Source organism: Balaenoptera ricei, chromosome 10 (assembly GCF_028023285.1).
Source record: "Balaenoptera ricei isolate mBalRic1 chromosome 10, mBalRic1.hap2, whole genome shotgun sequence".
NCBI lineage: Eukaryota > Metazoa > Chordata > Mammalia > Artiodactyla > Balaenopteridae > Balaenoptera > Balaenoptera ricei.
The window spans coordinates 100,172,992-100,200,192 of record NC_082648.1 but is presented as its reverse complement, the minus strand read 5'-3'; the positions used below and the strand labels follow the sequence as shown (position 1 = coordinate 100,200,192).

The 27,201-nt window shown below is 56.6% G+C and overlaps 2 protein-coding genes across 5 annotated transcripts; one reads left to right on the top strand and one right to left on the bottom strand.

Annotated features, from left to right (window-relative positions):
- The first annotated feature begins 2,727 nt into the window (after positions 1-2,727).
- RRP7A (ribosomal RNA processing 7 homolog A) lies at positions 2,728-11,474 on the top strand. Its single transcript, XM_059937102.1, has 7 exons — positions 2,728-2,820; positions 4,450-4,592; positions 6,743-6,868; positions 7,609-7,726; positions 8,040-8,137; positions 8,463-8,661; positions 9,832-11,474. The coding sequence occupies exons 1-7, from the start codon at positions 2,748-2,750 to the stop codon at positions 9,915-9,917; spliced, it is 843 nt and encodes a 280-aa protein (XP_059793085.1). The 5' UTR covers positions 2,728-2,747; the 3' UTR covers positions 9,918-11,474.
- Positions 10,509-26,315, bottom strand: SERHL2 (serine hydrolase like 2). Of its 4 annotated transcripts, none has more exons than XM_059937099.1 (12): positions 26,223-26,315; positions 25,271-25,420; positions 25,044-25,157; positions 24,620-24,661; positions 24,177-24,196; positions 23,649-23,723; positions 22,032-22,141; positions 21,561-21,640; positions 16,133-16,167; positions 13,666-13,748; positions 11,681-11,777; positions 10,509-10,750 (listed from the first exon to the last, which is right to left on the bottom strand). In XM_059937099.1, the coding sequence occupies exons 1-12, from the start codon at positions 26,224-26,226 to the stop codon at positions 10,631-10,633; spliced, it is 930 nt and encodes a 309-aa protein (XP_059793082.1). In that variant the 5' UTR covers positions 26,227-26,315; the 3' UTR covers positions 10,509-10,630. The 4 variants fall into 4 exon arrangements, with proteins under 4 accessions (XP_059793082.1, XP_059793081.1, XP_059793084.1 ...); XM_059937098.1 differs by lacking the exon at positions 26,223-26,315 and adding an exon at positions 26,098-26,216; XM_059937101.1 differs by lacking the exon at positions 26,223-26,315 and adding an exon at positions 25,918-26,086.
- Positions 26,316-27,201: the final 886 nt, after the last annotated feature.

Below are 27,201 nucleotides of genomic sequence, written 5' to 3'. Positions count from 1 at the left end.
TTTTCTTTCTTTCTTTCTTTCTTTCTTTCTTTTCTTTCTTTCTTTCTTTCTTTCTTTATCTATCTATCTATCTCTATATCCTATTGGTTCTGTTTCTCTGGAGAACCCTGACTAATACACCCCCTAAGGTAGAAGCCTTGAAGCAATGCTTTCCCTCCTCAAGATCTTCTCCCCTAAGTTCCCTCTTTGCTTCTGGACCAGTAATTATGATCAAGTCTCCCCACAGCCCAACTGGGGAAGTCCTGTCCCTGCCATGAGAGAATTGAGATGATTCCCCACACTGGCTGCAGAAACTGGCTGAGATGTGCCAGCAGGAACAAGAACACGTCCAAGGTGGGTCTTGAGGGTTCTGGTGGGAAGAGAGCAGAATATTAGGTTGGGTGAGGGAGAGTTTACAGACAGGGAGCCACTCCCCCGAGGCTCAGGATGTGATCTGGCAAGACCCCTGGAGCCAGTCCTGATATGCCACTGAGATGGCTCCTTGAAGTGTGGAAGAAATGGTGGCCCCACTAAATAAGAGGGAGGTAACAGAACGATCTTGGCAGGGTATTGAGAAGGGACCAAAAGGCTCAGAGGTGGACGTAAGACCAGAGAACCCAGCTGGCTGCATGCTCAGAGGGCCCACAGGAGTTGCCTTCACTCAAGCACAATGAATGCACGAGTGAGGAGCACTGATACCACAGGGGGCTCGGGGGGCTGCCTCTGAGGCCAGAGGGGTAGACAGTACCTTGGAGCTGGGCTCCCAGAGGTCAGTGGGGATGATAGGATTCCAGAGAGCAGAGGTTGGGTTGATGTAACTACCAAAACAGGAGCAAGGCCAAGTGGCAGCCAGGGAGCTTGGGCCTGCAGGGTTCTGTGCTGATGGCTAGCAGACCACGGTATTCCCAGGGACTATGGCAACCATGATATTTCTTGACTTTTATCATCAAAGAAAGATGGAAAACAAGTAAACAGGAGGCTAACGCCAGCTGCTAATGGAAAAATCTCAACCCCTCATCCAGTTTCTGGGCCCAAGTCAGTCCTCAGACCCAGAGGTCACTGATTGAAAGGGAGGCTGGGTCCCCTTGAGAAGAATGCTGTAAAGCCAGAGTGAACATTTGCAGTAGCAATTCCACCAGGCCTTCCCCAAAGGGACCCACAGCCACTTCCAAGAAGTAACTGTACACTGGGACAAGGGGAATACTGGAAATTTCAAGGGGAGTTGGGTACATGGTCTGAGTGGGCCTTTGGTCATCAGAAAAATAGAGTCCTTGGACTTCTCTCCTCTGTCTACATTCACTCCCTGGGTGATGGCACCCTCTCTCATAGCTTTCAATAACATCTGTACATCACCAGCTCCCACATGTATTTCCCAAGTCAGACCTCTTCTGTGATCTTCAGTTTCATATCTATCTGCCCACCTGACCTCTCCCTTGGGATGTCTAATGGGCATCTCAACGTGGTCCGCAGCGAAGTCCAGATCTGCCCACCCTTTCCTGCTCCAAGCCCACCTCTCCTACAGTCTTCCCATCTCAGTAAATGACAACACCATTCTTCTAGTTGCTCAGACACTGAAACCTGGCAGTAGTCCTGGATCTCTCTTTTTTCTCACACTGCATATCCGATCGGTCAGCAAATCCCACTGGAATTGTTCAGAACATACCCAGAATCCAACTAGTCACCACCTCCACTGCTACTTCCTTGGTGACCAAGCCATCATCTTTCCCCCAGATTATTGTCATGGTGTCCTAAACAACCCTGCTGCTGCCCTTGCCCCCCACAGTCTGACTGTAATACAGTGACTCCTCTCTGCTCAAAATCCCACAGTGGCCCCCATCACACTCAGAGTAACAGTTAAAGTGCTTCCAGTGGCCTACCTGATCCTACCTGACCCACCAAGCCCCCCGCCCCCTGACCGATTCTTCCTCTGGCTCACTGTGCTCTCCGCTATTTCTCTACCACACCAGGTAGGCTCCAGCCTCAGGGCCCCTCGCCAGTTCCCTCTGCCCAGAATCTCTTCACCTGAACGCCCTGCTCCCCCACCTCCTTCAGTATTTTGTTCAAATGTCACTTCAATGAGGGCTTCGTCTTATTTAAAATGACAACACCTTCCCTCACCACACTCCCCGCACTTTGCACTGATGCGTATGTTTTATACGTTGCTTCTTTAGATGTTTACTGGTTTCTTTTTTATTATTATTATTTTTCAAGTTATTTGTTTATTTTTGGCTGCGCCGGGTCTTCGTTGCGGCATGCGGGATCTTTAGTTGTGACATGCATGCGGGATGTAGTTCCCCGACCAGGGATTGAACCTCGGCCTGCTGCATTGGGAGCGCAGAGTTTTACTCACTGAACCACCAGAGAAGTCCCTGGGGTCATAGTTTCTTTCCCTCGTTAGGAAATAAACTCTGGGAAGGCTCTATTTTATTTCACCCCTGTATCTCTAGCGCTGAGGACAGTGCCAGGAGTATTCACTGCTATTTGTGGAATGGATGAATGAATGAACGGAAAGTAGAGGTCGCACCCGTGAGCGGCCCAGCTCTACGCCATTTATCCCCACATTCACGCGCAGACTTTATTCCGAGCAAATGAAGGTGGCGCCCTGGGAGGACTGCAGGAGGGAGCGGGCGGCGGGGCGGGGAGTAGGGGCCGGGATAGGCGGGCCTGGAACCGAGGGGCGGGGCCCCCAGGCGGCGCCGTCGTCACGGAAACGGCTCTCTGAGCCGAACTACAACTCCCAGCGGCCCCCGCGGCATCCGGTTGGCAAGATGGTGGCGCGCCGGAGGAAGCGTGCGGCGCGGGACCCTGAGAAGGGAATTCTGAGCCCGCCGGGCTACTCAGGTGAGGGGCTGCGGGACGCGGGGCCGGGGGACGGCCAGGCTTCGTCGGGAGGAGGCTCGGGGTCGGCAGTGGCTCGGGGCCCCCAGGAGCAGCCACACAGTTGGACATGAGCCCCTGAAGGTTGTGAGGCCCGGGGCCCCCCAAGACCCACGCGGCGCCCTGTTCCCATCTGGCTCCACTCGTCCGGGACGAGCCTAGTTTGGCCAACGCTTCCCTTGAGTGAAGCCACCTCTGTCTACACTCTCCCAGGGCGAACCCGCGTCCGTCTACACTCTCCCCCTGAGGTGCGCCCATCCGCTTACCAGCTCCCCTTTGCAGTTCCTAGTCCAGCCCCCTCAGCGCTCACCTGGCCTGTGCCCTCCGCACTGGTTCTCCTGCCTTCCGTTTTCCACCCAGGAGCCAGAACGTTCTTTCTAAAGTCAGATTTAAAGCAGATCTTGCCTCACACGCCCATACCCACTGAATTCCCTCCAGTGGCTAAAGTTAGCACCTAAAACAAAATCCAGACTTCCCACCATTGATCTGCGTGGCCCCGCATGGCCTGGCTCCGGCTAACCTACAGCTCTGTCTTTCTGTTCCTCTGAGGCAACAAGCTTTACACCCTCAGCGTTTTTGTACTTACTGGGACTTCTTCCTCAGACAGCTCTGCGCTGTTACACGGCTTCCTGTCATTCTGGTCTAGGCTTTAATGTTTCTTCCTCAAAGAGGTGGTCCCGATCGATGGCCTGTCCTAAGGCTTCTGCCACCCATCACCCTGCACTACTTCACTCTGTGTGTTTCCTTCCTGTTTGATACGACCTTGTTACATGCTTACTTGTTGTCCTTTTCTCCCTTCACCACGTGAGCTTCCTGAGTGCAGGGATTGCAACTGTATCCTCACTGTGCTCTGAAGAAGGTGGTGAGAAAAGCAGAACATTCCTTAGCTTGATGAGGATTAGAGTTTATGGGAATGCCAGCGATGATCTTGATCATCACACGAGGGTCTTCCCTGGCGGTCTAGTGGTTAGGACTCCATGCTTCCACTGCAGGGGGCACGGGTTCGATCCCTGGTCGGGGAACTAAGATCCCGCATGCCATGGTGTGGCCAAAAAAAAAAAATCACACAAATAGAGACATAGAGACCATGAGAGAAGTTAAGAAGGCACAGAGCAGGTGGATCTAACCTGGCATGTGAAGCTCTCCTGAGGAAGTGAAGTGAAAACCTGAAGAATGGGTGGAAGGACGAGGGTTGATGTTTCAGGAAGGGGAGAGCATGTGTGAGGCCCTGGCTTATTGGAGGAACAGAGAGGAGGCCAGAGGGGCCAGCATGTGGTGTGGAGGGGGGAGGGTGGGGTGAGAAGAGGCTGCAGAGGTGGCCACGGTAAGGATTTGGCTGTTTACCCCAAGAGCAGCGGAGTTTGAACTTCTCTCCTTTCGCATCCTGTTCACATTCTCTCTCCCACAAGCTTGGGAGCCCTTTCTGGGCAGATTATCTGTTCACCCTCCCAGCCTGCATAATAGCCTGCACAGGCCTTGCTTAGGGGAAGGGCTCAGTGAAGGATGGATGGACAGACAGACACACAGGACTAGAAAGGGACAGCCTGAACCTGACTTTCATGCTGTCCCTCCCCGCCCCCATTTTCCTTCCAGCCATTCCCATCAAATTCTCTGAAAAGCAGCAGTCTTCTCATTACCTCTACGTGAGAGAGCACAAAGTTCGAGAAGGCACCAAGTCTTCCTGGCCTCAGAAACGGACCCTTTTTGTCCTCAATGTGCCCCCATACTGCACAGAGGTAAACTGGTGTCTGGGAGGGAACCTGAGCCTGGGGCGGGGGCTCCAGGCAGAGCTGGGCTCCTACGGGCCCCCCACCAAGTCCTTAGTGGTGCAGTGGAAACAGCTAACTGAAGCCCTGAGGGGTGGTATCTGTAAGGCTGCCTCTCTTGTGACAGGAGATTGGCCTTTTAAAGGTGTGTTGTAAAAAATATAATTCTCTAGGGAACCCAGAGCTTTTTATGTGTTACCCAGAATTGTTTGAGTTATGTGTTTTTTTCCCCTGATTATAAAATTGATACATGTCCATTGCAGGTACTGTTAATAATACAGCTGAAATGTTCTGTCGCTTAAAGCGATCGATGAATAACTGTCCCTGTCTACCATAATTCCATGTGAAGACAGAGACACATGTTCTCAAACATTTTTCTTGAGTATTGTGAAAGTTGTGCCAACTACTTGTGTGACATCTGACAACATAATCATTGTCATTTTTTAAAAAAATTGAGGGACGGGACTTCCCTGGTGGTCCAGTGGTTAAGACTCCGTGCTCCCAATGCAGGGGGCCCAGGTTCGATCTCTGGCTGGGGAACTAGATCCTGCATGCCTCAACTAAGAGTCTGCGTGCCGCAGCTAAGACCCAGCACAGCCAAATAAATAAATAAATGTTAAAAAAAAAAAAAATCTGATACATGTCCATAGGAAAAGTAGAAGAAAATAAAATTACCTGAGTCTACTATGCAGACATGTCTGTTAATTTTTTTTCACAAAAGCTGTTAAATTTAGTATTTCATTAATTTACAGAAGAGAAACTAAGGGAATTGCTAGATTTTCTATGTTTTTTTTCAGAAAAGAAATACTAATTTCAAAAAGATTCCTCTACAGTTAAAGAGAAAAAGAAACAGTGAGAGGAGAGGGTGTCATTTTTAACCTTTACTGAAGACTAATGTATGTATGGAGAAGGGCCTGGACCCAAGTGTAGCACTCACTGCATTTCACAAACTGAGCAAACCTGTGTCATCAGTACCCAGGTCGAGAAACAGAACATCACCTGCACCCCCAGAAATCCCATCATGCCCCTCCCCCCCACCAAGGATAACCAGCATCCTGATTCCAACGGAGTAGATTTCACTCTTTTTTTTTTTTTTTTTTTTTGGCTGTGCCTCACGGCATGTGGGATCTTAGTTCCCCAACCAGGGATTGATCCCGTGCCCCCTGCAGTGGAAGCATGGAGCCCTAATCACTAGACAGCCAGGGAATTCCCAGATTTAACTCTTTTTAAATGGCTGATTCAGGTAGTAAAACTTAGTTGGTTGTCTTATAAAATCAGAGTACTCAGAATAAAACTAAATATGTCCCCACCTCTTCTTGTAATAATTTTTTTTAAAAAGTTGAGAACCCACTCCTACTTTACGGATCATTCACTTTTTTTTTTTTTTTTTTAATTTATTTATTTTATTATTTATTTATTTTTGGCTGCGTTGGGTCTTTGTTGCTGTGCGCAGGCTTTCTCTAGTTGCGGCGAGCAGGGGTTACTCTTCGTTGCGGTGCGCGGGCTTCTCATTGCGGTGGCTTCTCTTGTTGCGGAGCACGGGCTCCAGGCACGCGGGCTTCAGTAGTTGTGGCTCGCGGGCTCTAGCGCGCACGCTCAGTAGTTGTGGTGCACAGGCGTAGTTGCTCCATGGCATGTGGGATCCTCCTGGACCAGTGCTCGAACCCGTGTCCCCTGCATTGGCAGGCAGATTCTTAACCACTGCACCACCAGGGAAGTCCTGGATCATTCACTTTCAAACAGAGAAATCCCTTTCAGGAACAGACCAAGCGTACCCTGGGCACATGCTTCTAGCAGGGTCCTGTCATAAAGCCAAAAAGCTTATACCTGAATTTTGTCTCACCTCTGTCTCCTCCCTCCCGAGTCCCCTGCCAGTGGACTTTTTACCCACAGCTTTGAACGTGAAAATTCACAAGGTTGCTGTCTGGGGCCGTGGGGGGCCGGGGTTGTGACCTCTGTGTTGAGGAGGTGGTGGCTTGCCCAGGCCCTCTGTGCATGCCCCCAGGTTGGACTCCGAGACCTTCTGGGTCCCGGTCCCCTGGCAGTGCTGCCCAGGGCGGAGGGAGGCTCCAGAAAGGCCCTGTAGCCGCTCATACTGTGCTTCTCTCCGGCCACGGCAGGAGTGCCTGTCCCGCCTGCTGTCCCCCTGCGGCCCTGTCCAGTCGGTGGAGTTACAGGAGAAGCCGGATCTTGCTGAGAGCCCAAAGGAGCCAAAGTCAAAGTTCTTTCACCCCAAGCCAGTTTCTGTAAGCCTCCAGTACTGGGGTCTGCTTGAATGATGGTGTGGGTCGGGCTAGGGCAGTGTCCCCAGTGCGTAAGGGGAAGGTGGCGTCGGGGGCGGCAGTGGGACTTGCAAGCGTTCCCTGTGCTCTGGCCAGTCCTGGCCTGTGTGGTCTAGGAGGGCCGTCAGGTAAACAGCTGCCACTCCTTTCCCAAATTTGCCGTGTCCTTTAGCTTCCTGTCTGGCTCTTTCCATTGTCCTGGGTGAAAGCTCAGAGGCATCTCTGCTCACTGCGCGAGGGGCCTCCCTGAGCCACCCCCTGCGTCCCGCATTGAGGTCGATTCTTCCTGAGGCTTGGTGGCCTGGGCCTCGTTTCCCTGTGTGCCTTGAGTCCACACCTCCTCCTGTTTAGTGGAGTGTGAACTAGTGAGCGCCCCATCTGTCTGTCCACTCCTGGCCCAGGGAGACACGCGCTTCACTGAGTCCCTCCCACACCTGGAACAAAGGCCCTGAGTGTCTCACCTCTCCCTGGTGAAGAGGTGGGATCGGGTCATTTTTAGCAGAAGTTGCATAACTAGGAGTGTGGCCGCCCCACCCCCGGATTAGAACAACCTCCTGGTTACCTTCACGTTCAGGAACAGCCCGGCACATCTCCCCCGGCCCCGCGACAAGTCAGGCTGAGGGCAGGGGGGAGCCCTTGGGCCAGGCCTGGGATGGCTGGGAGGATGGGAAGGCTCCCGGCACTGACATCTCTCCTCCTCCCAGGGCTTCCAGGTGGCCTACGTGGTGTTCCAGAAGCCACGTGGGGTGTCAGCTGCCTTGGCCCTGAAGGGCCCTCTGCTGGTCTCGACAGAGAGTCACCCTGTGAAGAGCGGCATTCACAGTCAGTACCTCGGGTGCCAGCGGGCGCCTCCTTCCTGTGCCCGGGGTCGGGGAGGGGAGCTTTGTGGGCTGGCGTCTGCCGTGTCCCCTCGCCCTCAGAGCAGGCGTGGGAGGCTTGAGCTTGGCACTCGGGGTGGGCATAGGTGAGGGCCCAGCTTGCCGCCACTAGGCTCCTCCTCACCCCCCGAACCCTGGCCCACGAGTCTCCATCCCTGCGGCCTGTGTGAGAAGATCCCGACTGGCCTGCCAGGTCCTGGGCGGGGCCCCGAGGGGCGGGCCTGGAACCCCGTGTCTCTCGCTCCCTCCTCCCTCAGAGTGGATCAGAGACTACGCAGACTCGGTGCCGGACCCCGAGGCCCTGAGGGTCGAGGTGGACACGTTCATGGAGACGTACGACGAGAAGATGGCTGAGGTGGGCCTTCCGCACGGGCGGCTGGTGGAGTCCAGGCTCCTCTCTCTCTGCTGAGTCCTGGGCCTCCTGGCTGGGTAACATCTAGTCGCGGAATGGTCTCTAGGGAACGGACGGTCGAGGGTGGAGGAGGAGGCAGCGTCGGCACGTCTGCCCTCCGCCCTTTCCCCACACTCAGCCGCTCACGCTGTGCCGCGGCGCCAGGGCGGTCCCGGTGCCAGGGCGGTCCTGGGCACGGGAGGGAGAGCGGAGAGGAGGAGGTGAGGTGCTCCTGGGCTGCAGGGCGGCTCCCAGGCACCTGCCCGTCACAGGGCCACGTTCTTTGCAGGAGGAGGCTAAGGCCAAGGAGGAGGAAGGGGTCCCCGACGAGGAGGGCTGGGTGAAGGTGACCCGCCGCGGCCGGCGGCCGGTGCTCCCGAGGACGGAGGCGGCCAGCCTGCGGGTGCTGGAGAGGGAGAAGCGGAAGCGTGCACGCAAGGAGCTGCTCAACTTCTACGCCTGGCAGCACCGCGAGACCAAGATGGAGCGTAAGGGCGCGCCCCAGGCCCCTGTCCTTCGGCCCCCTGCCCTGGGCGCCCGGGCTGTGGACGCGGTCTTGTGGCCGCTCTGCCAGCCCTGGCCAGACATGGAGCTCCTGACGGCAGGCGCTAGGCCTGCGGGAGGGTAGGGCGTTCTTGGGCGTAGACTTCCCAACAGGCTCCGAGGTTAGGGTCCCAGCCTGGCAGCGTCCCCGTGTCGTGGGCTCCCTGTTGCTCCCAAGGCAGCTGCAGGTGTCTCTGGGTATTGAGGCTGCACAGGCACCTGGGATGTAGGCCCCACTTCCAGGCCCCCGTCAGCCTCCGGCACGGAGCCACACGCAGAGGGTGGCTTTCAGGAGCTCACGGCGGGGGTGTGTTGGGGGCGGGGCCGGGGGGCGGCCTGCGGGGAGAGCGCCTCGGGGGGAGCCCTTGACCACTTGCGGCTGCTCTCGGTGGCAGTGACGCTGAGCTCGCGGCCCGGGCCGCCTGGTCTCCTGCTGGCAGGACGGCTTCCCTGTAGACCCGGGAGAGGGTCCTGGCCTTGCACGGGGGAGGCCCTGGTCACACCGCGCTCTCACCTGCCTCACTGCTCCTGCCCACCCCCTCCCCACCCCCTCCCCACCCCCTTCCGCTCCTTCGCTCCGCGCTCCTCTGGACCCGCCTGACGGGCCTCCACCAGCCTCCCCTGCCTTGGGCTCAAAACCCCACACCCGGCGCCCCGACCCGGTCACTGGGTGACCAGAGTCGCCGCGTGAATTCTGTGGCAGTGTCGGGGTGGCGGCCCCTTACTTGCGCGCCCCCGGCCTGAGAGCTGCCGTGAGGAGGGGCTGGGAGAGGTGTCCCGGGACCTTCTTCCTTCACCTTGGGGGGGTGTTGCAGGCAGGGTGGTAAGGGGGCAAGTGCCCTTTTGCTTTCTCTGCTTTCTCTTTGACCTGGTGAGTTTTCCGTCTGAAACCTCGGGCGTGCCTTCCGCTCCACTTCAGCCTCTGCCCTCCGACTGGGCTGCAGTCCGGTTCCAGTTCCGGTTCCCACCGCAGAGGCGACGGGGGCGCCGTGCTGAGCGCCCCCAGCGGGGAGTGGGGACTGAGGGAGGGGCGGCTGCCCTCGCGAGTGGGGGCAGCAGGGGCAGCTCCCGCCGGGCCTGATCCCGGCCCTGTCTCCTCCCTCCTCTCGCCCCAGATCTCGCGCAGCTGCGCAAGAAGTTCCAGGAGGACAAGCAGAGGATCGAGCTGATGCGGGCCCAGCGCAAGTTCCGACCCTACTGAGCCTGACCCGCCCGCGGGCCCCGTGGAGAGGGGTGGTGACTGGGTGGCAGCGCGCGGCCAGCGAGGACACAGGGCCTGCGATACTCATCTCAGTGGCCGTGCCCAGGCTGAGGGGCCACGCGTCAGCCCCCGAGATCTGAGCCCACGTGATGTGGGGTGCAGGACAGTGTCACCCTTTGGTTCCTGCGCTTTGGCAGTCCTGGGGCCCAGCGCAAGGACTTGGACTCCGGAAGCCACTGACCCAGGAAGTGGCTCCTTCCCTGTCCTGGGCTCTGTCCCCAGCCTGTCTCTGGACTCTCCTCTCAGGGCTGAGTGTCTGCTGTGTTCTCCCCTTCCTCCTAACGGAGAAGCCCCCGCGTGCAGTGAGACAGCCTCAAAAGCAGAGAAAATACAAGAACATTTTATTTTTCATCCAGCTGGGTGGCAAGAGAAGGCTACAAAAGGCCAGTGGGCCTATCCCAGCCCCTCCCTCTGCCTGCTACCCAGTCACAAAACAGGTAACTCCCACACCCAGACACCGTCTCCCCCTTGAAGTCACAGATGTCAGAGTCAGAATCTTGTATCCCCTCCGCACACCGCCCCCCCCCCCCCCCCCCAGCTCTGCCACAGGATTCTCTTTCCGGCCATGCTGGTCCTGGCCCCACCACGCCTGGCCTGGGCTTGGGAGCTGGGAGTCCGGGGCTGAGCAGGCGTCTGTAGCCCCGGGCTCAGGGCTACAGCTGGGCTCGGATCCTCTCCTTGCTCAGTAAAAAGGAGCTGATGACACCAGCCATGTGCTGGGGTTGGTTCATGTGGACATAGTGGTTGCCGGGGACTTGCACGTACTGGAACCTCTGGGGAAGGGAGGGGACACGTGGTGAGGTGACCCAGTGGCGGGCTCCGCGGGCCCCTCCGGCGCAGCGGGGCTTTCCCATGGCCTGCTGCCTCCCAGGGCTTCCCAGCGTCCCCCACAGGAGCCTTGGCAGTGGCTGCCCCGCGGCCTCGCAGGCCCCCGTCAGTCACAGCACCCCCTGGGGGGAGTCAGGGCCTGGCTCAAAGCCAGTGAGAAAGGCCTGTCTGGAAGGGAAGAGCCCACACCCTGGGGTTCTAGGCCGTTCTGAGCTGAAGTTGTAGAGCCAGGCCGGGGAGGGGGCTGGTAGTCGGGGCTGCTGCTGGCTCTGATCGTCATATAAGGTCCACTTGCGAAAAGAATAGACCATCAGCCTTTCAAACTCGCCCTTGCCCGGGAGACAGGCCGCCAAGGCAGGGAAGCACTGCAGTTGGCCGGCCAGCCATACGGGCTTCCCTCTTGTGACACCGCCAGGTCGTCTGCACAGGCCCCAGGGTCAGGTGTTTGTGGTGGATGATGGTCATAAAATGCCAGGTGCTCCCAGGAACCCAGGCAAAGGGCAACGTCACAGCACACGTCCTAGCCCTCCAACTTGGAGGTCAGCACCCACTGATGGGACTGGTCATCTGTTCCCGTGTGGGACCCTAGGAAATTGTGACAGTGCTGAGTTGGGTATGGCCCAGGGAATATGTGAGGACAATAAAACCGGGAGATTCTGCCAATGAAAAGTCTGCTTTCTGTGCTGATTTATATGTGACCCCAGGTCTCCAGGGACCACAGCAGGGAGTGAGGCCTGGTAGCTCCTGGGGGTCACCTGTTAGACCTGGGGCCAGACCAGGGGTCCCAGTGCAGGAAAAGAGATGGGTGAGGTGGAGCCCGGGGCGGCCTGGCAGCCCTTCCTGAGCCCCAGCTGCCCTGAGCCCTATGTACCCACCTCTTTCAGGATGGATCTCAGTGAGTTGGTCACGAATAGCATGAGCTCCATGTTGGCATCATTCTCTCTCCTCACATCATAATACCCTTGGGTTGCTCTGGGAAACGAGAAGACAGGTTCACCTGGGACCACCTCTTGCATGCTCTCCCCCAGCCCTGGGCTCCAGGCTCTGAGACCGAGACCGGCCTGGGCGTCCCTCTGATCTTCCCACAGCTGGGTCCCTTCGAGCCCAGGTTTAATTCAGGATTGAGTTATTCAGTCCCCGCAGGCACTCACAGCTCACTGAGGCCTGCACAAGTGAAGCAATTTCAGGTTTATCTCGGGGGACCCGGCCATGGTCACAGCCACTGAACGGCAGAGCTGGGATCTGAACGGGCGCAGAGTCCATGCGTTCTCTTTCTCTTTTTTAGCAGCTTTATGGAGATAATGTCACCCATTTAAAGTGTACAATTCCATGGATTTTGGTATATTCAGAGTTGTGCAACCATCACCACCGTCAATTTTAGAACATAATTGATCACCTCAACAACAACAAAAAATCCCGCACCTACAGTTTCCACATAGAGCTCCCAGTCTTACACAACTACATACACAACTGATCAGCCTTGTCTCTCTATGTTTCTCTATTTGGACTTGCATGTGAATGGAATCATATGCTACCTGGACTTTTGTGACTGGCTTCTTTCAATTAGCCTAATGTTTTCAAGGTCCATCCATGTCATAGTGTGTATCAGTGCTTCATTCCGTTTGTCACTGAAAAATAGTCCGTTGTGTGGATGGAGCATATTTTGCTTATCTGTCCATTGATGGACATTTGGGTTGCCTCCAACACTCTATTCATTCTATTATGAAGGATGCTGCTGTGTGCCATCAGTACAAGCTGTTGTGTGCACAGATGCTGGAAACACACCTAGGAGTGGAACTGCTGGGTCATAGTAATTTAATGGCTTGAGAAACTGCCAGACTTTTCCAAAGCGGCTGCACCATTTTACAATACCAGGGACTTCCCTGGTGGCACAGTGGTTAAGAATCCGCCTGCCAATGCAGGGGACATGGGTTTGAGCCCTGGTCCGGGAAGATCCCACGTGCTGCGGAGCAACTAAGCCCGTGCGCCACAACTAGTGAGCCCACGCCCCACAACTACTGAAGCCCGCATGCCCTAGAGCCCCCACGCCGCAACTACGGAAGCCCGCGCGCCTAGAGCCCGTGCTCTGCAACAAGAGAAGCCACCGCAATGAGAAGCCCACGCACTGCAACAAAGAGTAGCCCCCGCTCGCTGCAACTACAGGAAGCCCACGTGCAGCAACGAAGACCCAATGCAGCCATTAAAAAAAAAAAAAAATTTTACAATCCTACAGCAGCGTGCAGGGGTCCTAGTTTCTCCGCATCCTCACCAACACTTGTTATTTCACTTTTAGGGTCCAGCCATCCTAGGGGTGTGCAGTGTATCTCACTGTGGTCTGGATTTGCCCCTATGGAGTCCGTGCCTTCTAAACCCCTGTGCTCGGCAGATGTGTCCCTGGAAGTCACAGTTCCTGCCAGTCCAGGATGGCTGCAGTGGAGTGGGTGGTGGCACCTAAGCCACACCAAAGGATGTTCACTGTGCTGTGGCACCCAGAGGCAGTGGATGGCTTCTGGCTAGCAGGTCGGGGAGGGGAGGACCGCAGACAGAGGAGCAGTGCAGGCCTGGGGATGTCAGGGGCCTGGGGTGGCTGGAGGACTGCGGAGGGCTAGGGCCAGACTCCAGTGTCTGCCAGTCTCTCTGCCCTACCTGGGCGTGCCCCCCACAGATACAGACACCTGCTGAAAAGTGCGGTGCAGTCCTTTCCCATCCCCAGCTGCCCAAGCCCTCCCACTGCCTTGCCTTCCTTCCACACACCAGCGGCCGGGGGGCTGCCCAAGAAAGATGGCGGCGAGGTCTCACACCAGGAGACCTGGAGATTCCTGGCACTCACGTCTGTCTGGGGCGCTTGGTTCAGACTTACTTGATGAGCAGGACGCGGGCCTGCAGCTTCCTGATGGAATGCACAAACAGCTCCCTGCTGATGAAATTGAAGTAATACTCTGGCTGCAGAGACAAAACCCCAGTGAATTCTCACCACAAGGCCCTGGCACTGCCGGGGGCAGAAACCGGTCTCTCTTGGGAGCAGTGGGGGCCCCTTCGGCCACCTAACCAGGACCAAGCCCACTGCCCAACCATATCACTGCCCCAACAGAGGGCTTTAACTCCCTCAGGCCAGAGACTCCCCCCCTCCACCTCCAAATCTGTTCTCCCTCTTCCTGGGCTCATGGCTGCCCAGCTAGACAACACGTCCCAGACTCCCCTCAGCCAGGTGTGGCCATGCAACTAAATGCAGACAAGTGACCTGGGCTACTTCTGGGCTTAGGTTTGGGACTGAGGCATGGCCCCTCCACACCTCCTTTCCTGGTCCACGGGCTGCCCTGTAACGCTGCCCAGCCAGCCTGGGCTCTGGACTCTTGGCAAGCAGAGCCCACTTACCTCCACCGACCATTTCCATGAGAAAGAAATCTGCTTAAGCCACAGTGCAGAAAGAGTGCACCTTGGTGTCCCCGCAGCCGCTGCTGGCCTCCATCACAGCCCTGACCTCCCCGTCTTATGACCGTTTAAGAGGTCTAGGTCTATACTGTCCACACGGTAACCATCAGCCATCTGTGGCTACTGAGTGCTTGAAATGGGGCTAGTCCAGCCTGAGACACGCTGTAGATGTAAACTGCACACTGGATTTCGAAGACTTAGTATGAGAAAACAATGTCAAATATCTCAATAATTTTTTATGTTGATTACATGCTGAAGTGGTAACACCTTGGATACACTGAGTTAGAAAATATTACTGAAGTTGATTTCACCTGTTTCTTTTCACTCTTTTCATATGGCCACTAGAAGACGTGACGTTAACACGAGCTCACATTATACTTCTATTGGACTGTGCCGCTCTAGGCCAAGAACCCTCTGAGGGCAGAAGCTCTCAGGATTTTCTCAGCTCTCAGCACACAGCACGACAGAGGCGGGGCTCAGTGAGCGTGTACTGAGTGGGTTAATTCAAGAGAGCTCCCATACGGACTGACTGTTGCGTTGTGCTACAGCATCGTGATGAAGCTACGACTCCTGTGAAGACACAGGCACACAGCTACCTGGTCAGCCACTCACTGTCCTTGCTCTGCCCTAAGCCCTCCCAGCCACTTCCTGCTCCTCGGGCCTCAGTGACCTCAGGTGCTTTTCCAGAAATAGAGGCTCCCCTATCAACCACGAGGCCCAATGAATGAGCATTTACTGAGGACCCAGACACGTCACACGTTATCTCCTCCCTGAAGGATCAGAAACGCTAAGTCCCTGTGTCACAGTCAACAGCTAACAGGAGGTGGTGCCAGGACTCAGCTCAGGCGTGAACTGCCCCTCACCCCCTACTACCCCAGCTTCTCAGCCTCTTTTTTTTTTTTTTTAATTAATTAATTTATTTTTGGCTGCATTGGGTCTTCGTTGCTGCGCGCAGGCTTTCTCTAGTTGCGGCGAGCGGGGGCTACTCTTCATTGAGGTGCGACGGCTTCTCATTGCGGTGGCTTCTCTTGCTGCAGAGCACGGGCTCTAGGCGTGCAGGCTTCAGTTATTGTGGCACGTGGGCTCAGTAGTTGTGGCTTGTGGGCTCTAGAGGGCAGGCTCAGTAGTTGTAGCGCACGGACTTAGTTGCTCCGCGGCATGTGGGATCTTCCCGGACCAGGGCTCAAACCCATGTCCCCTGCATTGGTAGGCAGATTTTTAACCACTGCGCCACCAGGGAAGTCCCTCTGGCTTCTTTTTTCTCTTCCTCTCCATCTCTCCTTTGACCTCCTTTTCCTAGTCCACTTCCATCCTCTGATCTGTATTTTTCTTTTGTAATTCAAGTATAACTTACAGCAAAGTCCACAGACCTGGGTGTCAGCCCATCATGGCCTTTGACATACGGATGCGGCCATGCAACCATGACCCGGATGAAGGCCTGGAACCCCTCAGCACCCAGCAGGCGCCCTTCAGGGGTTTTCTCCAAGGGCACCCCCCCTAGATCAATTTTGCCACTTTTTGAACTTCATATACATAGAATCATTGTGTTCTTTTTTGGTTTGGGCTTCTTTTGCTCTGTAAATGTGTTTTTTTCTTTCCTGTGTGGTGTTCCATTGTATGAATGTATAACAGTTTATGCATTCTATTGTTGATGGACATTTGGGTGATTTCTACTTTGGGGCTATGATGAATAAAGCTGCCAGGAATGTTCTCATACATGTCTTTTGGAGCACACAGCACACATTGTTGCCAGGTATATATCTAGGATTGGATTACTGGGCACAGAATTTACATATAGCATAAATATCATGCTATGTATATTTTACTACCATAAAAAAAGAAAAGAAAGAAGCTGACAGGCACACTGTGAAGGCTGGGAAGACAGTAGCACTCACCCTAGTGATCCTCCGATCTCTGTTCAGCAACAGACCTGGAAGGAAACACGGAGACATGGCCTCAGCGCCGCCTGTCAGGGAGCGGGGGACTCAGCTCGGCTCCCCTGGGACCCTGGGCCCGTGCAGCCGGGGCTCATTTCTTCAGCCTGGACCTGCGGGGACCACCCCCAACATCCTCTTGGGGTTCAGCCAGAGCAGAGCTTGCCCACAGCTACCCTGCCACGGACAGCAACGCCCACGCAGGTGCCTCCCCGGCCATCCCAGAGGGCAGCACAGAATGACGGTGGTGGGACAATTACCCACCCGGCATCGTAGTCTCATCTCTGAGAACCTTAAATGTTCACTCGGATCTTTAAGCACCAGGAAGTGCCCAAGAGCTAAGGATCGCATCAGCACTTGTTGGAGAGAAATCGAGCCAAAAAAGAAAGGCTGGAGGGGTCGAGAGGCCTGGGTGGTCCCAGCTCCAGCTGGATTCTCTGCCACGGTCCCAGTGGGGGCAACTTGGCCTCACCTAGGGGGGATGGACACACAGCAATTCCCGCCTGGGTAATGTCTCCTCAAGAAAGGGCTGCCAGGGGACTTCCCTGGTAGTTTAGTGGATAAGACTCCGTGCTCCCAATGCAAGGGGCCTGGGTTCGACCCCTGGTTGGGGAACTAGATCCCGCATGCCTGCCACAACTAAGAGTCTGCATGCCGCAACTAAGAGTCCACATACGGCAACTAAGAAGCCCGTGTGCCACAACGAAACTCCCACGTGCCGCAACTAAGACCCGGCGCAGCATGCATGCATGAATAAATACTGAAAAAAAAAAAGGGCTACAGGGTCTCAGGGAGGTCACAGAATCTCAGACCCTGGAGGCTGCCTGACGTGAGCAGTGCAGGGAGAAGGGGAGACAATACGCTGATGTGGGTCACCCCAGGAGAACGTGCCGGGTGGGAGAAGCAAGGCAGCTCCCTCCTCCCTACGCGCCTTTGCTCAAATGCCACTGTGGCAGCCGGGCCTCGTGGACCTCCCCTTTACACCCACAAACATCTTACCGGAGCCCCTCCATCCCCCGCTGGTTTATTTCTCTCCATAACTCCCGGCACTTTCTTTCTTTCTTTAATATTTATTTATTTGGCTGCATCGGGTCTCAGTTGCTGCACCTGGGATCTTCATTGTGGCGCGCAGGCTTCTCTCTAGTTGTGACTCATGGGCTCCAGAGCACGTGGACTCAGTAGTTGTGGCTCGCGGGCTCTAGAGCGCAGGCTCAGTAGTTGTGGCTCACGGGCCTAGTTGCTCCATGGCATGTGGGATCTTCCCGGGCCAGGGCTCGAACCCGTGTCCCCTGCATTGGCAGGCGGATTCTTAACCACTGCGCCACCAGGGAAGCCCCACAGCTAATTGTTGATAGAGGTTCTTAGGCATCTGTGACTCAAAATACTTAGAAGGACCATGTCGTTGGAAGGTTTTCTGGTTTCCGCACTACTAGATCATCTCAGCCTGATCAAACCGAGGCTGAGGCTTCTGGGCTGCCTTCAGTTCTGGCCACAACCTCCCTGCACAGATGACTGGCCCGCCTGCATGTGCAGGACCAGGGGTGAACCCTGGGTCCCCCCGCCCCCAGGCACACTGCCCTCCTCCTTCATCCAGGCCTGGGTTTCAGGTGCTGAGAGATGTGAAAAGACTTAAAAAGGGGGTTTTCTTGGGGGTGGGGTGACCCCCAAGGTATTGGGGACCCCCATCGTGCTGTTTTCTCTGCCCTGAGAATTGCTCCTCCCTGTGGTCAAGTCCTCCAGCTCTTTTCAAGCCTTGCTTCCACCTGACACATCCTGACGTGCCCCAGGCACTCCCACAGCCGGCTGCTTTTCTGTCTGCCTCTCCTGTGACAATTACCTTTGTGAGGGCAGGAATGGTGTTTCTCAGACCAGTGGGCCAGTGCAGATGTCACTTAAAAAAGGAGTCCAGGGGCTTCCCTGGTGGCGCAGTGGTTAAGAATCCGCCTGCCAATGCAGGGGACACGGGTTTGAGCCCTGGTCCCAGAAGATCCCACATGCCGTGGAGCAACTAAGCCCGTGCGCCACAACTACTGAGCCTGCGCTCTAGAGCCTGCGAGCCACGACTGAGCCCACGTGCCACAACTACTGAAGCCTGCGCGCCTAGAGCCCATGCTCCGCAACAAGAGAAGCCACCACAATGAGAAGCCCGCGCACCGCAACGAAGAGTAGCCCCTGCTCGCCGCAACTAGAGAAAGCCCGCGTGCAGCAACGAAGACCCAACGCAGCCAAAATTTAATAAATAAATAAACAAATAATTAAATAATTAAATAATTTTAAAAAATGAAATGGTTTTGAATGCAGGAGATATTGTCAGGACCATAGACTCCCCGCTTCCCTGCCAACAGTTAGGGACTGTGACACTGTGATATAACAAAACATATATTTTAGTCCTGGTCCTGGGCTCCTAGCCAGAGCTCCTAAAAACTGCGTAATTTCCTAAAGTGGTGAAAGTGCAAGGAGCATCTTTTGTCCTAACATTTGGTCTCTGACACAGAGCTCCTAAATCCCTTGGAATTTCCTGGGCGATAGGAGTGTCTTTTGTTCTAATGAGGTGACCCTTGGTGGGTTCTTGATGGCTTCAGGATGGGGGCTGGTCACCAGAAAGATCAAGCCATGATCAGGAGCGTGGAACTTCCAGCCCCAGCCCGGCCCTTCGGGGAAGGGAGAGCGGCTAGAGCCTGGGTTACCCATCATTCACGCCTATGTGATAAAGCCCCCAGAAAAATCTCGGAGTTTGGAGAGCCTCTGTGTTGGTGGACGCGGGGAGGTATCAGGATGGTGGCTGCACCACCCGCTTCCTCTGCTGGGACCTGCCGAGGTCACGGGCTCACCCGCAGAGGCTGGGCAGAGGGGGTGCAGCGCCCGCTCGCACACAGCAGGGTCTCCGCGCAGCTGTTCTTGCCTATGGGGAAGGCAGAATGTGCTGCCAGGTGTTCCCATTTTTCAAAAGAAACCGGAAATCTCCATTTTTACATACATAAACTCTCTCTTTTCTAAATATGAGCAACCTATTCAAAATCCCCCTCGTGCCAAATTGTTGCGTTTAAACTGCGCAAGTCAAAAGAAATCATGCCTGCAGCCCCAGGGCAGCCCAGCCTGTGACAGGGTCTGAGCACCCCCGTGGTGGGCCGGCTGCAGGGGGTGGATACTGACAACGGACAGTCCTCGGTCATTAACCCCACCCGGAGCTGGACCTTCCCTCCTTCGCGATAACACGCTGACCTCATTTCTCGAAGGCCTGGGCCAGGGCTGTGGTGGGAACGCAGATAAGCGGTAGATAAAATAGGAGCTGGCCTCCCTCCTCGCCCTGGTTCACCGTCTCCCGTTTCTCCCACAAGCCTGATCCAGCTCGCGCACCAAGCCCTTCCTGGCAGCTCATCTGCATCATGGGGTTCAGAAGTCACCTTCTCCACGAGGCCAACCCAGGCCCTTCTACTGAACATCCTGACCCCCTTACCCGCTGTTTCTTCCAAAGCGCTCTCACCTCACACTCTGTGAAGACGTGGGGAGAGGGTCACACACGAGCCAAGGAACACCTGAGGCCACCAGAAGCCAGGAGAGAGGCATGGACAGCCTGTCACAGCCCTGCCAATGCTCTGGCCTTGGCTTCTGGCCTCTAAAACTGTGAGACAGTAAACGTCTGCTGTTGAAGCTGCCCCATCTGTGGGACTTTGTAACGGCAGCCCTAGGGAAGGAATGCAGAGTTGGGGGGTGTGGGGTTGGATGATGGGGGTGTGTGCTGCTCCAGAACGGAACGGGGGCTGTCAGAGGCTCTGGGGCCTGAGGGAAAGGGCTCAGGAGGAGCCTGGAACGCCGGCTCCCCCACTGTCACCCCGCCCACTTGGGTCTGGGAGGCTGCTTGGTCTTCTTTTAGGTTCACCCCGGGCCTCAAAGGGCCACACTGCTGCGGAGTGGCTGGGCCTGACACAACGATCCAGCCGCCTGCCCACTGCCCACCCCTCCCACCTCCTCTCCCCACCCCCTTGATAAGTGGCTCAGCGGACGTCTGCTCACTGTTTCATGTGACCCTGGGCTGGCCAAATCGGCTTCCCAGGCCAGGTGCACGTCTAATTCTGGATTAGCCCACTTCTGCACGGGGGCCCCTCTGGCCCGCCATCTGTGCCAGCACATCAGGGAAGCTGGGGTCCACGGCCCTCTGCCCTTGACCTCCCTCCTCCATGACGGATTTGCAGGGAGGGGCAGACAAAGGCTCAGAGAGGTAACCAAGACAGGAACGGGTCTCCAATCCCCTTAGGTATATTCCACTCGACCAAATGGTGTGTTGGCAACTTCTGAGAAAAATTACAACACAGCAGGGACTTCCCCAGCAATCCAGTGGTTAAGACTCCGCGCTGCCACTGCAGGGGACATGAGTTCGATCCCTGGTTAGGGAACTAAGATCCCGCATGCCACGTGGTGCGGCCAAAAAAAAAAAAAAAAAAATTACAGCACAGCAGACCTCTGGCTCCTTTTGAGCAGCTAGAAATTCTGGCCACAGGAGACCCGAGTTCCCACGTGATAACCACTGGGAGCCGCCCTCCTGCAGGGCACGCGGTCTCAGCGCCACGATCCCCACCGCTTCTCACGGCCCCACTCCCAGCAGCCGGGACAATTTCACAACTTCTTCAGCTCCCACAGGCATTTGGGGTTTTGACCCCTGCCTCGTTTGGTTCTTTATAAACTGAAGTCACCTAAGAAGACCACGGAGTCTGACGGTGGGAAGGAGCTTGCCCACAATCTCTGAGTTCCTGGGGCAGTCACTGCCAGCAAGGGCACTTGTGGATGGCGCCCCCTGGAGTTGTGCTAGCTGGGTACTGGGCCACCAGGAGAGGGCGGGTGTCTGTTCTGGTTCACCACGCTCCTGCAGACTCGCAAGGGGCTGGGCACAGAGCGGACTCCGAGTAAAAGGTTTCCTGAATGAATATGTTGGGAAATAAAGTGTAGAAAACACAGGCCTGATGCTGCCCTGAAGCCAAGGTGCCCCCAACTCCACTTCTCCATTCTGAAAACCATCTTCAAAGTCGCTTGCCCCATGGGAGTCCTCAAAGCCTAGCCTCGGACACCAGGCGCCCACCACACAGGATCAGCAGGGCAGGGCTGTGCTGTACCTCAACATTTAGTCCCAAGACCCCTGACCAAGCTCCCCACAGGACGTGGCTTTCCAGGGTAGGCAGTAGCCATCTGACCCGGCACAAGCCGCTTGGCCCTTCCGAGCCTCAGTTTCTCCTGCTTTAAATGGGATAGGGCAGTAGCACTAAATGAGATACTTTTTGTAAAGCACTGAGTATCGCGCCTGGGCCAGAGCAAGCAGCCATAAAGCTTAGCCATCGTCATTCCTCAGTTAAGAACAGTGCCAATAAGCAACGGCCTTGGACAGCAAGTCCCTTACCTGTGGCCACCTGTGTGGTTCCTCTCTGCAGGAGGAGTTTCGCACACTCGTCTCCCACATGACTGTTGTTCTTCAGGAACCTGGGGGAGACAAGGAGACCACTGGATGCCTTGGGGCAGGGGAGGCCAGATGAAAGGAGAGGAGGGCAGGGAAAAGGCTACCCCACTAGGACACAGGCCTGTACCGATGGGGATGTTCGCATCAGTGGGGTATGTGTGTGTGTGTGGAGAGCGGGGCAGAGAGCATGCGGAGGGGTGGGGTGAAGGGTATGGCTACAGAGTGGGGAGAATGCAGATAAAGCCCCAGCTGGGGCGGCTAAGGAGCGCCAGGTGAGCACAGAGAGAAGCAGGCTTGCTGTGGATTTGCGAGTAGGAGAAGGAAGCTTCCTCCGTGCCCCAGAGCTTTCCTCCCTCCGTGGTCCAGAGCCCCCCCAGGCCTCTGACGCTACCGGTCTCACCCGCCGGTACCCACCCCTGCAGCATCTCCTCCGGGCTGACCACGTGCGAGGGCTTCTCGGAGGCCTCCACCTGCAGCATGTGCTCTATGGCGCTCCGCTTGTAGGTCAGCATGTTCTCCAGTTCCTAAGGGTTCGTGGGTTCTGCTGGGTGGGCAGGGCGGGGCTCCCAGCTGCACGCACACAAAGGGGCCTGCTCCCTCGCCCAGCCCCACCCTCCACCCTCAGCAGCCCCTCAGCTGCACACCCGCCTAGCCCAAGATGCACTCTGACCCAGGGGGCGGGGGCATGGGATCAGTCCCGGCTAGTTAGCCCTGTGACCACCTCGGTCACAGCCAGCCCAGCCCTGCCTGCGGCCCGGGATAGCTGGAGGGACCAGGTTGAAGACGGAGGGGAAAGGAAATCTCTGCCAAGTGCTTTGCAAAGGTGCACTATCGGGGTCCCTAAGTCACAGACCATCCAGGGTTGGCAACTTCACCTGTTTTAATTAACGCCATCACCCCACGTGATGGAGAGGAGATGGCAGAGGGGGTACAGTTCGGGGGGCTTCCAGTGTACCATTTCCAGCCCAGCTCACTCTCAGAACGGCCTGGCCTTGTCCACGGTCCACTGCCTGGAGCGGCAGTGGTAAGTGACACTTCCATCCACCCCGAGAGTGCAGGAGACAGGGAGGACCAGTCACCAGAACTCCCAGGAGGAAGCCCCCGGGGGCACTGCGTGTGTCAACTCAGTGGGTGAAACCGGTAAAGAAGCAGAGTGGCAGCCACCGCTGTCTCGGTGAATCCTCGCGGTAACCTACGAGCTCTCTGCTCGGTGAATCCTCACAGGAACCTACGAGCTCTCTGCTCATGCAACGCCCGTTTATCGGGCACTTACTATGTGCCGGGACTGGGCAGGCGGTGGTAAAGAGACAGCTATGGTTCTTGCCCTTATGGAATTTGTGGTCATTTTATGGACAAGAAAACTGAAACTGATGAAGGACCTGTGTGAGGCTGAGCCCTCGGGAACAGAATGACCACCTGTCAGAGCTGGAGGGCACCTCCACAATCCTCTACTCCAACCTCCTCATTTTACAGGTGAGGAAACTGAGGCCCAGAGCGGCAAAGTGACCTGCCTAGGGTCACAGAGCAGGGAAACGGCAGAGCCAGCACTCAGATGCAGAGACAGCACTGGTTGTTGTCACTGGTGGTGGTGGTGGTGAGAGGGGTCAGCGCTTTTCCCACTGGTCCACACTCAGGTCTCCTGTGTGCAGTTGTGCAGTGTGTGCACAGCTCAAAGGCACTTGACTGAGCGCGAGTGCAGGTGGGTCCACCCAACCGTGCGCCCCCAGAGCTTCCTCAACCCACTGCTTCTACCCTCTCTCAGCCCTGCCGCCTCGTGACCCAGCTGGCATTCTGCAGACTCCAGGCCACACACAGCGTTCCCAAGGATGACCCAGGCCCGCATACCCTGTTCCTTGCCCACTCCTAGGGTGTAAGTAGCATAACCCTGTCCTCTGGGGGGGCCCCTGAGGCCCCTTGTCTACCCTCTGCCGCCTCCTCCTGCCCCACTGAGGGAGGCAGGGCTGAGGGCACTACCTGGGACCGGACCCAGGTCTCCCCCAGAGACAGCACGCATGAAAGCCCTGTCCTTACGTTACTTTCCAGGATAAATGGCGAGGATTCCAGCAAGACAAGTTTATCCACCATCTCGGGGAAGATACAGGAAAACTATAATGTGACACAAAAGGGGAAAAATGAAGGGGAGAGTAGGCAGGGAAAGGGACTCACACTTTCCTGCGGGGACACCAGTGTTTTAGGCTGGGGAAAGGGTGCTGCCCAAGAGGCCAGCAAGAATCTCCTATCCCTTCAGGGCACCTTTCTCTCCCCTTCTCCCACAGTCTGCATCCAGCATCAAGCTCCTGACCCTGGTGATGGCTGGACTCCAGGGTTCTCTGTGACAGAGGAGATGGGCAATGTTGGAACACTTAACTCCATCAGGAATGTCCTCACAACAGTGATTATCATGGGACTTACAAAGGAAGCTGGCACAGTCACTAAAACGCTGCCTGAAACTCCTGATGTGAGGAGGCACTTCCCCTTCCAGGTAACTTCCCCTTCGTCCTCCTGCTCTCCCCACCCCACCTGGAGCAGGAACGGAGATGGTCACTGTAATCTACTCACCATTCCACCCACAGTGCCACCTGGGGGACAAAACAGTAGTTGGCTGATGTTCCCCAGCTCTCAAAGTCCTTCTAAAACTCCTTCCCAGGGGTCGAGCCACCCCCGAGCCAGGGGCCAGGCTCCCATCTCCCACCAGCAGGCCGGGCTCTGCATTCACTATCAAACTTGAGGCTCCCTCTCTGGGGTCATGAGGTCCCTGCATCAGACCTGACCCTGTTTCCCTCGTCAGATCCACAGACAGCTATCTATGTGGCCACGTGTCCCTTGGGGAGCTACCTGAGGCCAGAGGGCATGGTGCCCAAGGGTCAATGTCTGATGAACCCCCTCCATCTCTCCTTGCAGTTCCAGAAGTGCAGGGGAAAGGTACCTGTGTACCAACTCCCCTCCCTTCCTCACAGCCCCACAGCCCAAGACCAGTCAGGTCTTGGCCAAAGTGTACTCACCAAAACTGTGGCCCAGGAGGGAAAATCGGTTCCATTTCAGGGCTGAAAACACACGGAGCCAGGTCTGGATGGGCCCAGCCTCCCCGCACCCTCTGTCCTGCAGTAGCTGTGCTCTGGAAATCCCTCCCCAGCATCTGGGATGCCCCACTCAGGAAACCCACTTAAAGGGGCCCCAGTTCCACAGCAGGGGTGGAACTCGCAGGGAGAAGCGAGCTCTTCTTGCCAGCTCTCTCCAGCTTTCCCGAAGTCACCCGTGAATTCCTGGCAGAACGGGGGCCAGACCCCAAGTCACGCCCAGGCCAGCGTTGCCTCCTGGCCACCACACCCAACTCCAAGGATGAGGGCATGTCCCAGAGCACACCCCCCTGCACACACACATCCACAACACACAGAGACGAACATACAGGCTCTGTCTCTTACTCACCTGCCGCGACCCTGCGGACCTCACTCACGAAGTTTTGGTGGTCATACGGGAAACCTGGGCTATAATGGGATGACAGCCCATGACCCCCGAAATCCATGGCAACGTAATAAAAGTCTGAGACAGAGGGAAAGGGTAGGGGAAGGCGTCTAGGTCAGCCACCTCCCCTTCCTGATTCTCCCGCAGTCCCGCTGCCTCACCCCTTGGCTTCCATTCAGCCGCACGCCCACCTTTTGGGAGAAGAGGGATGATTCTGTCAAAGGAGTTGGCATTGTCCAGCCACCCGTGGAGGCAGAGAACTGGGGGGCTCTGATGGGAGCCCCAGGCTTTGGCAGCAATGTGGCCCCAGGGCACAGCGAGCTTCAGCTCTGAGATTAGACCTGAAACACAGAGTGACCCTTCATGGAGCCTGCACTTCCGGAGCCCCTCATCCACACCCAGTGTGTCCAGAGCATCGGCACTACCCAGGGGGCTCAGCTGCCTGCGCTGCCCCCGGGGGTTATGGGGAGAGAGCCAGATGAGGAAAGCTAAGCTGGGTCCACTGGGTGAGGAAAATCTTGGGAGGGCTTCACAGCAGAACTTTCTAGAATAGGTTGGGGGGTTGGCTAGGCCTGGGCTCTGCCACTTGCTGGCTGTGTGACCTTGAGCAAGTTACTAAAACCTCTCAACCCTCAGTTTCCTTTTCTGTCCCTTCGCAAACCCAGAAACTGAGGCACAGGGAGGTGCAGGCCATTCTCCAGGTCACACAGAGAGAATGAGGTGGAGCGAGGATTTAGCGCGGGCGGCACGACCCCAGGCCCCAGTCCCGACCGCCGGGCACTACACTGTGTCCGGCCTGCTCAAGTCAGGGCTGCTTCCTCCGTCGCCCAGGGCTGACCTTTTCACCCTTCAGGCTCTCCCGGCCGGGCCTGAGACCTGCCTGCCCCCAGACGCCCGCGAGCTTGCTTCTCTAACTTGGGGCTCCCGGAACCCTGGGAGGTCAAGTGCGGCCAGGTCCCCGCCCCCCGGCCGGTGTGGCTCGGCCTGCTCCACAGGCTGCTGACGCAGGACTTGCTACCGTCAGGAGGGCGGCGCGCCCCCCCTCCTCCGCGGTCCCGGGCAAGTGGGTGGGCGGATGGAAGCGCACACGTGGCCTCCCCCATCACACTCCGGTCTAGGGGGCCCCGGGCTGGGGACTTTCACCCATCGCTCGCGTCCCGCGGTCTCAAAGCGGCCGTCTCTCCATCCAGCTAAGTCGCGCCGGAGCCTAGAAACGCCAGAGTTCCGGGTTCCGCCCTTCAGCGGCCAGCCCCGCCCCTGCCCCGCCCCGCCCCGCCCGCAGGACTTCCGGCCGGCTGGCTGGATCCCGATGGTGGTGGGATCTGACCCTCAGCTCCCGCCCGCCGCCTGCACGGGGAAAGCCGTCCGTGCCCGCCCGGCGCAGGCTGTGAGCCGAGCGGCTGGGGAACCCGGGGGCTGTGGCCAAACGACCTTCAAAATCTCGGGCTACACCCGGGGTCGCGTCGCAGGGAGCGGAGCCAGCCCTGCTTGACACGTGGGTGGTGGAACCGCGACCCTTGGACAGTCCACATGGCCACCCCTGCCCCTGTGCGGGACCAGGAGCTGGCGAAGGCCCAGGAGCTGCCCCAGCGAGCGGGGCACCCCGTGGGTCCTCACTGACCAGCACCGTAGGGCTAAAGGTGGGGTGACTCTTTATTTAGTGGTTTAATGTCCTCCTGGAAGGCCGGGCTGCGTCCACCGTGTTCTCACTGTGTCCTGGGGTCCTCACCCTGCCTGGCATGAGCCAGCCTTAATAGTTGTTGTACGAGTGAAGGAATGAATGTATAAATTGGGAACATGAGGAACCCCCCAGGTGAGGAAGGGTTATAGACAATGATATTGAGCCTGGAGAGGATCAAGTACCCCAAGGAGATGTTTGGGGTCCTAAATCCTATAATAAAGGCACTTTAGTGTGCATCCTTTGAGTCTCTGAAAGTGGCTAGTCTAGGACAAATAAGGGAAAATATTTCCTATTCACTCAGCACCATTTGCTAGTTGGAAGGCCTAGGAGAGAACCCATGTGGTCCCTGAGGGGTCACGGTCCAGCAGAGCTCCTAACTGGAACCAGAATCCAGCCAGCTGAGGGCTGGAGAGAGAGCTGTACAGTGAATTCTCCCTGGGG